The sequence below is a fragment of the Dipodomys ordii genome, unplaced genomic scaffold (genome assembly GCF_000151885.1).
Source record: "Dipodomys ordii isolate 6190 unplaced genomic scaffold, Dord_2.0 Scaffold2, whole genome shotgun sequence".
NCBI lineage: Eukaryota > Metazoa > Chordata > Mammalia > Rodentia > Heteromyidae > Dipodomys > Dipodomys ordii.
In genome coordinates, this window is record NW_012267218.1 from 1,561,658 (window position 1) to 1,576,767 (window position 15,110).

At 45.6% G+C, this 15,110-nt stretch overlaps 2 protein-coding genes across 2 annotated transcripts in view; both read right to left on the reverse strand.

Annotated features, from left to right (window-relative positions):
* LOC105985001 (kinesin light chain 1-like) overlaps positions 1-4,627 on the reverse strand; it is an 11,921-nt gene extending 7,294 nt beyond the window's left edge. The window contains exons 1-3 of the mRNA XM_013015412.1: positions 4,583-4,627; positions 4,424-4,491; positions 2,553-2,661 (exon numbers count right to left, since the gene is read on the reverse strand). Coding sequence (XP_012870866.1) covers positions 2,553-2,661; positions 4,424-4,491; positions 4,583-4,612 — 207 coding nt within the window. The 5' untranslated portion in view covers positions 4,613-4,627. The remainder of the gene's footprint in view (positions 1-2,552; positions 2,662-4,423; positions 4,492-4,582) is intronic.
* A 2,522-nt stretch (positions 4,628-7,149) lies between these two features.
* On the reverse strand, positions 7,150-13,443 carry LOC105984995 (kinesin light chain 1). The gene is made up of 6 exons (XM_013015402.1): positions 13,183-13,443; positions 12,173-12,403; positions 10,633-10,711; positions 8,988-9,213; positions 7,752-7,839; positions 7,150-7,257 (listed from the first exon to the last, which is right to left on the reverse strand). Exons 1-6 carry the CDS (start codon positions 13,441-13,443, stop codon positions 7,150-7,152), a joined length of 993 nt encoding a protein of 330 aa, XP_012870856.1.
* Between the last annotated feature and the right edge of the window lie 1,667 nt (positions 13,444-15,110).

The following is a 15,110-nucleotide window of genomic DNA, read 5'->3' on the forward strand; positions in this document are numbered from 1 at the left end:
GCCACTTCTGGCTTTTTTCTTTTTGCTTATGTGGTGCTGAGGAATCGAACCCAGGGCCTTATGCATGCAAAGCAAGCACTCTGCCACTGAGCCACCTTCCCAGCCCCATCCTTCGCCTTCTTATAATTTGTTGATAAAATGCCTGCAAATTACATGTAGTCTAAATTATGGAGACTCATAAAATCCTTGTAATTTGTTCATCTTGACTACAGACGCCCCTCAACCCAAGGCACCTCGTGAGCTGCAAGAGCCCATCCCAAGGGTCACTGCAGCAACCCCATAGGGACCCAGGGCCCTGACACAGCCACCACAGCCTGTGCTACTGCAGGACAGGGCCTGTGCACACAGCACCCAGCAGAGTCCCCCACAGACCTCGCCCTACAATATATCAAAACAAAACTATCAGTGAGGGGCTGCGAAGGTGGCTAAGCACCACATAAGCAGAAAAGCTGGCTCGAGTGGTAGAGCGCTCGCCTTGAGCTGAGGGACAGCGCCCAGGCCCAGAGTTCGAGCGCCAAAAAGGTGTGGGGGGTTGGGAAGGTGGCTCAGTGGTAGAGCGCTTGCCTTGCATGCTCGAGGCCCTGGGTTCAATTCCTCAACACCACATAAGCAGAAAAAAAAAGCTGGAAGTGGCGCTGTGGCTCAAGTGGTAGAGCGCTAGCCTTGAGGTCCAGAGTTCAGGCCCCACAACCGGACCCAAAAAAAAAGTGTGTGTATGATATAAAAATGTGTATCGTATATATGTGAAACAATCATAGGGTGCTAAAATCATAAACAAGTTTACCTACAACTACTCAAGAATAAAGTATAAAAGCATACTAAACTCTAATTATATTCTGACACATGGAATTATTCTTATTTCTATCTAATTGGCCAGTTTACCTTTCCTTACAAAAGCTGAGACCTCTCACAAGGACTCTGTTGAACTCCCAAGGCATCAAAACCAGGATGAAACAGGACAAGCATATGTAACCTGTGGGCTCGAGTGAGAGGGGAAACGGGAAGGGAAGGGAGGGGTGGCGCTGTCCAAAAAAAGATGAACTCGCCGGGCGCTGGTGGCTCACGCCTGTAATCCTAGCTACTCAGGAGGCTGAGATCTGAGGATCACAGTTCAAAGCCAGCCCGGGCAGAAGAGACCGTGAGACTCCTATCTCCAATAAACCACCAGAAAACCGGAAGTGGCGCTGTAGCTCAAGTGGTAGAGCGCTCGCCTTGAGCTGAAGAGCACAGTGACAGCACCCAAGCCCAGAGTTCAAGCCCCACTACCAACAGAAAAAAAAAAAAAAAAAAAAGCCAAGTGAGAGCTCAAAGTTCTAAATTTAAAAAAAGTAATACTGGTACAAAGGAAGTAAACCATGAGCCAGTGGCTCATGTCTGAAGTAAGAAGCTGAGAGATCTAAGGATTGAGGTTCAAAGCTAGCCTGAGCAGGAAAGTCTACAAGACTCATCTCCATTTAACCACCAACAAGTCAGAAGTGAAGCTATGGTTCAATTGGTAGAGCACCAGCCTTGAATGAACAAGACAAGCAGGAGCATGAGACACTGAGTTCCAGCCCCAGTACAAGCATAAAAAAGGAAAAAGTTGTGATGCCTAAACAGCTACGGCACTGGCACTTGGATGTGCAGCCAAGTGCTTTGGAGAGCATAGCCTTCAGCAATGGGAGGATGGAGACATTCCTCTCCTTGGGTCAGAGTGCTTTAGAATCTAACTCTGCAGATTAACCTCAACCAGACCCAGGGGTCTCCTCCCAGATGGGTCCATGCTTATGGTCAGGGGAGGGTACAAGTCTTCTGTCCTACAGTATCCTCATACCATGCGTTTGAGGGAAGAAAGTTAAAAGTGCAACTTAGCATAGGATATATGATAACTGGCTTCTAGGGAGAAAAAGACCTGGGCAATCAATCTTCAACTAAAACAATCTCTCAAATAATACCCCGTTTTGTTAATGTTGCTTTAGTTATCTGTTAAGACACTCAACATGCACGATCTTTTATATGGTGTATAACCTGCTATGCACACTTTATCTGTATGAAATGGTTGGTAGTTGTCTATGGTAGACATTTGATTTGATTATTATCTAAGCCAGTATCATAGCTAACCCCACACTAGGAAAAAAGAAAACCCAAGGATTTTATTAATGCAATCTTTTAATGAATATGTGTGCCCGCAGAGATGGGCTTTCCCAACCTACATGTGTGAGCCACCTGCAATCCTTGCTATACAGGAGGCAGAGATCTTGAGGATAGAGATCTGAAGCCAGCATGGGCAGAAATATGCAGCAAACTAGGCACAAGTGGCTCACAGACACCTAATCCTAGCTACTGAGGAGGCTGAGATCTGGGAACTGTGGTTTGAAGCCAACCAAGGTAGACAAATTTAAGACTCTTATCTGGAAGTGGTACTGTGGCTCAGGTGGTAGAGCTCTAGCCTTGAGCTGAAGAGTGCAGGGAGAGCACCCAAGCCCAGAGTTCAAGCCCTACAACGGACACACACACAAAACACACATACACACACACACACACACACAGCCAAACAGAAGTGCTGTACTCACCTGTTTACGTGACCTCATGGCAGCTTCTTCTAATGTTTCTGCAGCTTCAAATTTCCCTTGACGACGATAAAGTGCGCCAAGGTTTTTTAAAGTCGTTGTGACTGTTGGACTATAAGAAAGCACATAATATGTGGAACTATTAAATGTAGGTCCTAAATAGAACCATTAAGTGCAGGTCCCAGGGTAGCCCCCATCACAGCATGTGATCTAAAGGTCAGACATGTTATGATGAAAATGTTAACTTTCCACTGTGCAAGCTCCTTCAATGCCAGCAGCTAAGAAGCACAGAGGCCAGACAACCTCTCAGGGTCAATCTGTTCTGGAAGAGACACCAGGAGAGGACAGTCCTTTGTTTTGGCTAATGAGTACTTCTAACTCAAGATGCCCTTCTACCCAGAACTGTCAGACCCCTCTGGCCCCTGTAGCAGGTAGATGCAGCATCCATCCAGGCCTCTCCATTGCCACAGACCCCTGATCTCTGTCCATAACAGTATGTGTCTGTCTGTCTAGTAGTCAGCATGCTATGTTTGCAGGCAGGAGCTTGACCCACGAAAGCAGAAGTGTTGTGTTGCTGGACACATCCTGTCACTTGCACAGCAAGCTAGAATCTCCCATCATGATATCACTAAACAAACAGTGTGTATGAAGAGACTAGACAGGGACAGCAGTGTGACTGCGTACCTGTCAGAGTCTTTAAAAAGTTAGAAACAGGCACATGTCTACCACCTGAGCATTCAAGATGCTGAGGCAATAAGATGAGGGCTGTGAAGCAGGCTAGCCTGGAACACAGCAAGACTGTGTCTCAAAACAAAAGGAGGGGAGGGGGGACCTGGGAAGGTGGCTCAGTAGTAGAGCGCTTGTCTCGCATACATGAGGCCCTGGGTTCCATTCCTCAACATCACATAAGCAGAAAAAGCCAGAAGTGGCACTGTGGCTCAAGTGGTAGAGTGCTCGCCTTGAGCTGAAGAGCTGAGGGACAACACCCAGGCCCAGAGTTCAGGCCCCACAACCGACAAAAAACAAACAAACAAACAAAAAAAGCATATATATTCCTTCTAGTACAAATCCACTCTAAAAGGTGTTTTTTTCTCTCACTAATAATTACAGGAATAACATGACTTTGAGACAACTGTCCAATGAAAGATGTAAATTTCACATATTACAATAAGTATGGGGAGTCAAGAGGGAGGAATCTATTACAAACCAGGCTCCAGTAACTTTTCCTGAAGCCTGAATGGGAAGCTGAATGCTACAGGAAATTAGGGCAGAGAAAATGCAGCTAAACAGGCAAGGTGTGCTCTCCACAGGAGGGCCGGCTGCAGCCATGAAGCACGTGAGGGCAGGAGGTAGGAACCAGCTCAGGGTTGGAAAGCACAGGTGAGAGGCGTGGCAGGGCCTACACACACCCCCAGGGTGAGAGAGAAAGAGAGACAGAGAGAGAAAGAGAGATACAGAGAGAGAGAGAGCGCATGTGCACACGCAGCATGCATGCTGAACATCATACTGTGTGCCACTAGAGCAGGTTTCCAGGTTTCCTCAGCACCGGCTCTCTAGGCCTGCTGCATACTGGCCCTCATGGGCTGAACAGCTACCTTCAACACTGTTTCATCATCTGAGCATTTCTTTTCCTTCAATTAGATAAGTAACCTTGACAAAGAATCATTAATGGACAGAACCCATTCTATTGCAGGTAAGTTCTATATATGAAAATGACCTCATTCACAAAAAAGCATAGGATATGTCATCAGAATTTGGGAAAATGTGAGCCTATGTGACCCCAACACTAAGGAAGTTCACACCTATGTCCTTCCTAAGCTGCTCAAGACCCAATATGTTGCTGGGCTGCCTTGTTTTCAGAGCAACAGACCTACCTATCAACTTTGCAGGCTTTGTACCAGCCACCATACTCCCCAAAAGACGTCCCGTCCTTCTGCTTTCCCTAAATTATGAGAGACAATTCCAAATGAGTGATGGCTGTGAATGCACATTGCATCAAATTTAGAAAGTCCCTCAAAATAGTACAGCCTTACCTTGCACTCTTCTCTTTCTTCCGCATGCATCCAAATGGGTTTATTTTCATCTAGAGAAAGAAAAAAACAATACTATATAAAGTGAAGACAGGAGCTGTTAAGTCTCAGAAACTGCAAGGTTTTTATGTTTTATGTTTTTTTGTTTTTTGTTCACTACAACCCTTCCTAGGTGTCATCCTGGCCAGACCAAGTCCTATTGGAAGCCAGGTGCCAGTGGCTCAAGCCTATAATCCTAGCTACTCAGGAGGCTGAGATCTGAGGACCGCTGTTCAAAGCCAGCCCAGGCAGGAAAATACATAAGACTCATCTCCAATTAACTACCAAAAAGTCAAAAGTAGAACTGTGATTCAAATGATGAGTACCAGTATTGAGCAAAAAAGGTCAGGGACAGTTTCCAGGCCCTGAGTTCAAGCCCCAGGACCAACACCAAAAAATAAAAAAATTATTCACACTAGAGGAAAAGCTCATGGATTGGTTTTTGTTTTTTTTTTGTTTTTTTGGGTCCGGTCATGGGACCTAAACTCTGGGCCTGGGCGCTGTCCCTCAGCTCTTCAGCTCAAGGCTAGCACTCTGCCATTTGAGCCACAGCACCACTTCCGGCTTTTTTCTTTTTGCTTATGTGGTGCTGAGGAATCTAACCCAGGGCCTCATGCATGCAAGGCAAGCGCTCTACCACTGAGCCACCTACCAGCCCCGGAAAAGCTCATGGATTAGAAGACATAGGAAGAAGACAACCATACATGACTAGCGCTGTGGAAGTGAAATGAAGAATCCAACATGTCTACATAGGTGCTAGGCCTGATAATTTTGCTCACAAAACACTTAGAAGTATTTCACCTGGGCTATCTAGAGTGTCAGCAAAGCCCATGAGGCTGAGTACAGCTTAAATTCTCTTTGCCCAGCATGATGTTCTAACAAGAGGCTAAGACTCCTGCTCTGCTGCCCAGCTGATCAGATCCCCTTAGAACAGAAAACCAGAGGCTAACCACCCAACCCTCCTCCACTCCAGTTACTTTTCTTTTCTTTTGTAGTCTTGAGGTCTGAACTCAGAGGCTTCAATGCTCTACCACTACACACACACAGAGCCTTTACTTTTTTTTTTTTCCAAATTTTTTATTGTGATTTAAGTGGTTACATAATTTCCCAAATTTCACAGTATTGTGGGATAGTGATGCTCAGTTAAAATCACAAACACATTCTAACTTTCCTGGAGCAAATTGTCTATCACGGTCTATAACATTTATGAGTTCTATGAGCTTTGTGATAGTTATTTCTTCCATATTGGGTGGTATGTACATTTCTTTTGTTTTGCATAGCGTCAGCTGTTCCCTCTTTCCCACTTGTTCCCTCCCTCCCATCACTGCCATTAAGGTGCTTTTTTTTTGGTCAATATCCAGTGCAGCTGATGGGTCCTGCTGTTTTATGTTTTTCCCTGATTCCCTCTAGTTCTGTGTCATCTTCCTGTTCCCCCTCCAGTGTACACATATATACCACACATGTGATCAGCAGCATGAGGTTATTTAGTAGTGATTCGACCAGATGAGTAGAAGTTATTTGTTTCTTAAGTTCTGTTAATTTTGTCGTATCACCTAACATTTTGGATTTAACATCCACTTATCAGGGAGACCATGTACCTACTGTTTGTCTCTTTGCTCTTGGCTTACCTAGCTCAACATGATTTCTTCTAGTAGAGCCTTTACTTTTAAGATATGGTTTCATACTTCCCTCCATGGCAGACAGAGTCTTGAAGACTTTTTCTGCCCAGCTAGCCTATAACCTTAATCCTCCCATTCTCTACTTCTCACCTAACCTGGGATGATAGGCATGTGCTACTGTGCCCAGCTATGGGCTGAGAAGAGGGTCTCACAAACCTTTCTGCCTGAGGTCTTTTTTTTGGGGGGTCGGTCATCAGGGCTTGAACTCTGGGCCCTGGGCGCTGTCCCTGCACTCTACAGCTCAAGGCGAGCACTCTACCGCTTGAGCCACAGCGCCATTTCCAGTTTTTCTAGTGGTTTATTGGAGATAAGAGTCTCACGGACTTTCCTGCCTGGGCTGGCTTTGAACTGTGCTCCTCAGATCTCAGCCTCCTGAGTAGCTAGGATTAGAGGGGTGAGCCAACACCTGACTTCTGCCTGAGGTCTTAAACTTCAATCCTCTAGTTCTCAGTTTCCCAAGGATCTAGGATAACACATCTGAGGCACCACACACTCAATTGAAAAATCACTGTACTGCTAAAAACAGGAGCATATTTCTTTTTTTTTTTTTTTTGTCCGGTAGTGGGGCCTGAACTCTGGGCCTGGGCGCTGTCCCTCAGCTCTTCAGCTCAAGGCTAGCGCTCTACCACTTGAGCCACAGTGACACTTCTGGCTTTTTTCTTTTTGCTTATGTGGTGCTGAGGAATCGAACCCAGGGCCTCATGCATACAAGGCAAGTGCTCTACCACTGAGCCACCTTCCCAGCCCCACTATCTGCTTTTTCAAACAAGTTGCTTTCAGTCAAAAACTGGTAGTGACATATCAGTGTTCAGAACTTAAACACAAAAATCTCAGAGAAGAATCCTTCACGTGTCATACCTTCTCTCTGATCTCCAGGGCTCTTTTGCACAAAGGCTCAGCCTCCTTGTACTTCCCTCGTTTACCATATAACACAGCAAGATTGTTCAGAGTTGCTGCCACCTGCCAACACAGAATGCCACAAAGAACCACAACACACTACATACAGTGAAGCTTCCTCATGGGATAAGAGGGTGAGGTCACTGCAGTGTGAGGTAGATCACATCAAGTACCAATTAGAACATGTTCCAAAATTAAACAAATCAACATGAACTGGATTTCTTTTAATTTTCCAATCAAAACAGATCACTACAAGTCTGACCAGATTCTAATAAAGATACAATATAAACTCTTGGGGACAAATCTAAAGAGGGACATGCAGTTTGATTATAGATCAGAAATACAGCTGGTGCCCCATTCAAAGCAGTGGCCATCAACACATCAGAAGTGACGAGCGTGTGTAAATATCAGAGTAGCTGCCATAGAGGCTTGTCACTACCTGAGCCTGCTGGGGACAAGGCTGCTCTCAGACCTCCCTGTTGAGCTTGACGTGGGATGAACTGGACAAAAAGTACTAGGGAAAATCAAAAGTAAAAGACTGAATCAAGTATACCAACCGCGGGATGATCTTTGCCCAAAGTTTTTTCACGGATAGCCAAAGCATCATTCAGTAGATTAGCTGCATCTTTGTATTTGTTCTGATCCCTAAATTGAAAAATATATTAAATGCTTAGATGTAAATTACTAACATTAAATGCTTAGATGTAAATTACTACATCAATCAATCTAATCTAACTAGCTATTTATTGGTACTAGGGATTAAACTTAGGTTTATGCATGCTAAACTCAAGCTCTACCACTAAGCTATATACCCAGACTCCCAAATCCTTTTTCTGTGTTTTAATTTTTTCATTCTTATTTTAAAGGTAATATACAAAGGGGATACAATTATACATAAGTCAGATAAAAAGGACATTTCTTTTTGGACAATGTCCTCCTCTTAATTTTTCCCTCCCATCCCTATCTTTTTTTTTTTTTTGGCAGATCCTGGGGCTTGAACTCCACTGGGGTGCTGCCCCTGAGCTCTACCCCTTGATCCATAGCACCACTTCCAACTTTTTCTGATTAATTGGGGACAAGAGTCTCATGGACTTTTCTGCCCAAAATGGCTTTGAACCTCGATCTTCACAACCGTGCCCCCCTTTATTTTTACCAACTTTCAAACATCCCTTTAAAAACTCACCCATCCTTACAGATGGCAGCAAAGTACTGTTCAAGTTCTGGGCCAATCTCTCTTTCTCCACACTGCCCCACCCCTACTCTGCTCAGGACCTATCTCCAGACTCCTGCCTTCACATACGCTCACACAAGCCCCCACACGGCATCCTGCCCAGAGGCCCAGACTTGTTCTGTCCACAGGGCTCAGAACCCAAAATCCCCATGGGTGCCCATCCACAGGGGTGAAAGAGGCAGAGGAGGCAAAGGTTTTGTAAGGAGAATCCAGGATTTCAAAAGGAGAGAGAGTCCAGGCCCTTAGGAGGTGGGGACGACACTGACAGACAAGGTAGAAAGGCCATCCCAGGCCAAAGAAATCCTGGGCCAAAAATCACACCTCAACTGGCCCAGTTGGGGGTATTGTAGGCTATCTCAGAAAGGCATGGGTGGGGCACAGGCAGCCTCTGTTCCTGGTCAGGATGACCTTTACCATAGAGCTGGCTGAGTATTTGGAGGTTAAGGCTACTTGAAGATAAATATCATAAGAATGAGTCACATGATTTCTAAAACCTATTTCAAAGTACAAGTTGGCTAAAGTTGTCTCTAGTTTCAATTCAGCGCAAAAACCAAAGGACTACCTGTACACCAAGGCCAAGATGTTGAGCATGGTGGCCACGTCAGGGTGGTCATGGCCCGAAGTCTTCTCCAGGTCCTCCAGGGCCTGCTTGCAGAGTGGCACAGCCACTTCGTAGCGCCCCTGTGATGCGTACTGGATCACCAGGTTGTGGAGCGTGCGCAGCCGCGCAGGAATCTCATAGCCTCCTTGCTGGGCGGCGGCAGCAGCACTGCTATGCTGCTGCTGAACTGCTCAGAGAAGACACACTTCAGCGGGTGCAAGAAAAACAGTGCAGGCCAGCCAATTCCACACTTCCCCACTACCGGGTTCAAGCTGACCCCTATGCTAACATGGTCTTTTCTGGGTACCTCTGCACATGCTGGGAAAGAGGAACGACTGGTCAGGAACGGCACTCTGTTGGTTTACAATGCCATGAGACTACTAGGTATCAGACTAAGAAGCAGCAGCACTGACTCCTACCTTACAAGGACCCACAGCCACATACATGTACACTGTGCGTGCACACTACTATATCCTTGAAGCAGCAGCACTGACTCCTACCTTACAAGGACCCACAGCCACATGTACACTGTGCGTGCACACTACTATATCCTTTCATGTACAAACACTTTAAATCTTAGGGGAACAAAGGCAATCCCATCAGGCATGGTGATATCCACCTATAATCCCAGCATTTGGCAGGCTGAGACAGGTGATCTCAAGTGTAAGGCTAGCCTAGACTACACATCAAGACTTTACCTTAACACCTGGTCTCCCTGATATGTGGATGTTAAATCCAAAATGTAAGGAGAAAATAAAGAAGACTGAAGAAACAAAGGACCTCCACTCATCTTGTCGTATCATTACAAAATGACCCCATGCTGCTGACCACATATATGGTATATATGTGTACATCTGAGTGAAACTAGGAGGAAGACACAGAAACAGAGGCAAACAGGAAAAAACATACAACAGCAGGACCCCAACAGCTGCACTGGACAATGATGAAAGCAAAGTAAGCAACTCCAGAGCAGCGATGAGAGGGAGGGAATGAGATGGATAGAGGGAACAGCTGACACGAAGCAAAGAGAAAGAAATGTATGTATCGGAAGTGGTGCTGTGGCTCAAGTGGTAGAGCGCTAGCTTTGAGCGGAAGAGCTGAGGGACAGCGCTCAGGCCCAGAGTTCAAGTCCCATGACCGAACCAAAAGACAAACAAACAAACAGAAATGTATGTATCACCTGATGTGGAAGAAATAGCTGTACTGTCAAAGCTCACAGAATTACAAACTTTATAGACCATGATAATGACAATTTGCCTCATGAAGGTTAGAATGTGTTTGTGACTTACTAAGTATCACTATCTCAAAATACTGTGAAATTTATGTAATCACATAATCAAAATAAAAATTTTTGTAAAAATTAACTCTTCATACTGAAAATTAGTATTATGTTTGTTTTCAGTACAATTAAAATCTTTAATTGATAAGCAAAAAACAAAAAACTTTGCCTTAAAAAAAAGGGGGTGATCCTGTTCTTGGAATCTGTGCAGCAGGCGCCTGCGTTAAGGCTTGAACTCTGACAAGTGTGTCCTCAAAGGGAAGGAAAGCACCACTCAACACGATGACACACCCAACCTGACAGCACAGCACACCACCTGCCACTCACTTCCTTGGCCTGGGTCATCCTCATCATTCGGAAAGAGATCATCCAGTGGCTCTTTGGTAGAATCAGTATCTTTGTCCTCCTACAAAAGAGACCAGAGCACGTTTTATTCTCAGTATTACATATCTTGCCTGAAAAATCTTTTTTTTTTTTTTTTTTTTTTTTTGGTAGGTCATGGGGCCTGAACTCTGGGCCTGGTCCCTGTCCCTCAGCTCTTCAGATCAAGGTTAGCACGCTACCGCTTGAGCCACAGCGCCACTTCCGGCTTTTTTCTTATGTGGTGCTGAGATATCGAACCCAGGGCCTCAGGCATGCAAGGCAAGCGCTCTACCACTGAGCCAACTTCCCAGCCCTGTGAAACTCTTATCTCCAATAAACCACTCAGAAAACCAGAAGTGGAGCTGTAGCTCAAGTGGCAGAGAACTAGCCTTGAGATGAAGAGCTGAAGGATGGTGCCAGGCCCAGAGTTCAGGTCCCACAACTGACCCAAAAAAAAAAAAAAAAACAGCCAGGTGCAAGCCTGTAATCCCAGCTACTCAGGAGGCTGAGATCTGAGAATCAAGGTTCAGTGCCAGCCCAGGCAGAAGTCAGAAGTCCATGAGACTCTAATCTCCATTTAGCCACCAGAAAACTGGAAGTGACGCTGTGGCTCAAGTGGTAGAGCACTCACCTTGAGCTGAAGAGTCCAAGCCCAGAGTTCAAGCCCCATGACCAACTAAAACAACAACAACAACAACAAATAAAATAGGCTGATTTTGGTCCACATGGACACCAGGCAGGAAGCAAGACCCTACCTCAAAAATAATCTACTCAGAGGCTGGGAAGGTGGCTCAGTGGCAGAGCGCTTGCCTTGCATGCATGAGACTCTGGGTTTGATTCCTCAGCACCACATAAGCAAAAAGAGAAAAGAAAAGCCGGAAGTGGCACTGTGGCTCAAGTGGTACAGCGCTAGCCTTGAGCCCCAGGCCCAGAGTTCAGGCCCCAGGACCGGACCCAAAAAAAAAAATCTACTCAAAAAGCTGTAGGCATGGCTCAGCAAACAGTAACTAGCAGTAACTAACAAGCTGAAGTTCTAACCCTAGTACTGCCCAAAAAAAAAAGGAAAAGAAAGAGGCTGGGAATGTGGCTTAGTGGCAGAATGCTTGCCTAGCATACATTAAGACCTGAGTTCGGCCGGGCGCTGGTGGCTCACACCTGTAATCCTAGCTACTCAGAAGGCTGAGATCTGAGGATCGAGGTTCAAAGCCAGCCCGGGCAGGAAAGATTTTGAGACTCTTATCTCCAATAAACCACCAGAAAACCGGAAGTGGCGCTGTAGCTCAAGTGGTAGAGCGCTGGCCTTGAGCTGAAGAGCTGAGGGATAGCGCCCACGCCCAGAGTTCAAGCCCCATGACCGACAAAAAAAAAAAAGACCTGAGTTCGATTCCTTAGTACCACATACACTGAAGTAGCACTGTGGCTCAAGTGCTAGAGTGCTAACCTTGAGCAAAAGAAGCTCAAGAGTTCAAGCCCAAGGACTGGCCAAAAACAAAGAGGCACTCACTGAGGGAGAAATATCATCATCGTATTTCTTTAGCTGGTTCATGAATTCTAAGTGCTTCTTCTCTTCCTCCAGCTGGGCCACAGACTGCTCGCTCTTCTGTAACTTCTGCTGCGTGTTGGCCAGTTCATCCCGCAGCCACTGATTCTCCTGGCACAGACGACGAACCTGAGCACGCAATTTCTGCTTCTCTGACTCAACAGCATTCAGGTGATTTGACAACGCCATCATGACCTAAGCAGAAGAGACACTGACATGTTGCAGGATGCCACAGGACAGGTTCCCCATCCATACACGATGCATAAGCTCTAGCGGTGTCAGTGGTTAAGTACAATCTGCCGCTTGCTTCTCCTTCCCTTCACTCTTTCTGAGTATCACATGTTCAAAGGATCTACAAAATACATTTGTTCATTCTATATAGAAGCACAGCAAGGACTATCATAGACACCTCTCCTCTGATGTATGTGACTGCATTTTCTATTTTGGGGGGCAATTTGAACTCAGAATCTTGTGCTTGCGTAGAAATGTTCTCTACCACTGAGCTATGACTCCAGCCCTTTTCAGTACTGGGTTTCTCTGAGCTAAGATTATAGGTGTGAGCCCCTATGGCCCAACGTGGTTACTTCCTTTATGAAACTGCTCTTCCCAGCAGTCCCTCTTCTGCCTCATTCATTTACTACCTAAGCTCAAGGTTAAGAGAGAAGCCAAGGTTCAATGTGCTGAGCTTTACTTAAGAATTAGTGGGAGGGGTTGGGAAGGTGGCTCAGTGGTAGAGTGCTTGCCTTGCATGCACAAGGCCCTGGGTTCGATTCCTCAGCACCATGTAAGCGGAAAAAGCCGGAAGTGGTGCTGTGGCTCAAGCGGTAGAGAGCTAGCCTTGAGCTGAAGAGCTGAGGGACAGCACCCAGGCCCAGAGTTCAAGCCACTCAACAACAAAAAAAAAAAAAAAACTTTTCAAAACCAAATGAGGTCTCCATGACATTCACAGTCACACTGAGCTGACCCCACCGTACCTGTGCCTCACTCAGCCCAAGCTCCAGCATCTCCAGGGACTTCCGGATCATGTTGGATTTCTCCTCCACCAAGTTGCTCTCATCATCTTTCTTCAAACACTTCAGTGTCTCCAGCAAACTCTGTAAAATGGAGTTGTGCTCATTCTTCAGAGCTTCCAGCCCCTGAATGACTTGCTTCGTCTTAGAGATGATTTCATCTTGTGTAAGCTTCTCCAACTTGTCTTCCTTTATATATACCATTGTGGACATGTTGTCATACATTCTAGAATGGAAAAAGAAGAACATCAGACACTTTATTACAAGTTACATTGCTGTCATATCTTTAAACAGCAAACATTTGTGAAAGCTGCATTTATAGGTGAATATAAACATGTTTCCTGCTTTCAATCTTGAGTATATACTACATTCGGGACTGTTGTTTTTCCTTTACAGATACATGGGGTTACTTTCTAGTTTACATCTGAATTGGGTTTTGGTGGTTTTTTTGGTCAGCCGTGAGGCTTGAACTCTGGGCTTGGGCACTGTCTGAGTTCTTCAGCTCAAGGCGAGCACTCTACCACTTAAGCCATGGTGCCACTTCCCGTTTTCTAGTGGTTTATTGGAGATAATGGGCTGGGAAGGTGGCTCAGTGGTAGTGCGCTTGCCTTGCATGCTTGAGGCCCTGGGTTCGATTCCTCCGCACATATAAGCAGAAAAAAAAAGCCAAAAGTGGCGCTGTGGCTCAAGTGGTAGAGCTCTAGCCTTGAGCTGAAGAGCTGAGGGACAGCGCCCAGGCTCAGAGTTTAGGTCCCACGACCAGACCCAAAAAAAAAAAAAGTCTCACGGACTTTCCTGCCCAGGCTGGCTTTGAACCGTAATCCTCAGATCTCAGACTCCTGAGTAGTTAGGATTACAGGTGTGAGCCACCAGCACCCGGCCTGAATTGTTTTTGTGTGTGTTGGTCCTGGGGTTTAAACTCTGCCTAGGCGCTAGGAGCATTTTTTTTGGGGGGGCGGGGGGTCATGGGGCCTGAACTCTAGGCCTGGGCACTGTCCCTCAACTCTTCAGCTCAAGGCTTAGCGCTCTACCACTTGAGCCACAGTGTCAACTTCTGGCTTTTTCTGCTTATATGGTGCTGAGTAATCAAACCCAGGGCCTCATGCATGCTAGGCAAGCATTCTACCACAGAACCACCTTCCTAGCCCTCCCTGAGCTTTTATTCAAGGCTAGCACTCTACCACTTAAACCACAGCTCTACTTTCACCTTTTTTGGTGGCTAATTGGGATAAGAGTCATACAGAGTTTCTTGCCTGGAATGGCTTCAAATCAGATGTCAGCGTCCACAGTAGATAGTATTATAGTTATGAGTCACCAGCACCCAACCAAACTTGGTCATTTATACACTACCCAAATGGGACAGAATTACAGAAGCCAAGTGTCTGTGTGTTTCTTCCCAAAAGGTTTGTCTGCCTATTAGAAACATAGAAAAAATAAAGTAAAAGATAAACAAGCCAGATACCAGTGGCTCACACATGTAATCTTAGCTTCTCAGGAGGCTGAGATCTGAGGATTGTGGTTCAATAAATAAATAAATTCTACATGAAGATTTTTCTTTTTAAGTGTACCAGATACAGTGACTCACACTTGTAACTTGAGTTATTCAAGAGACTAAGAAAGTCAGCTCAGACAAAAAGTTCAGAAGACTAACTCAAATCAATTAAAAAAAACGGGGCACAGTAGACCTGGTGGCTCACACCTATAATCCTAATTACACTGAGGGCTGAGATCTGAGGATCATGTTTCAAAGCCAGCCTGGGCAGGAACATCTGTGAAACTCTTATCTCCAACTAACCACCAGAAAACCAGAAGTGGAACTGTGGCTTAAAGTGGTAGAATGCTAGCCTTGAGCAAAAAGAGTGCTGGGACGGTTCCTAGGTCCTGAGTTCAAG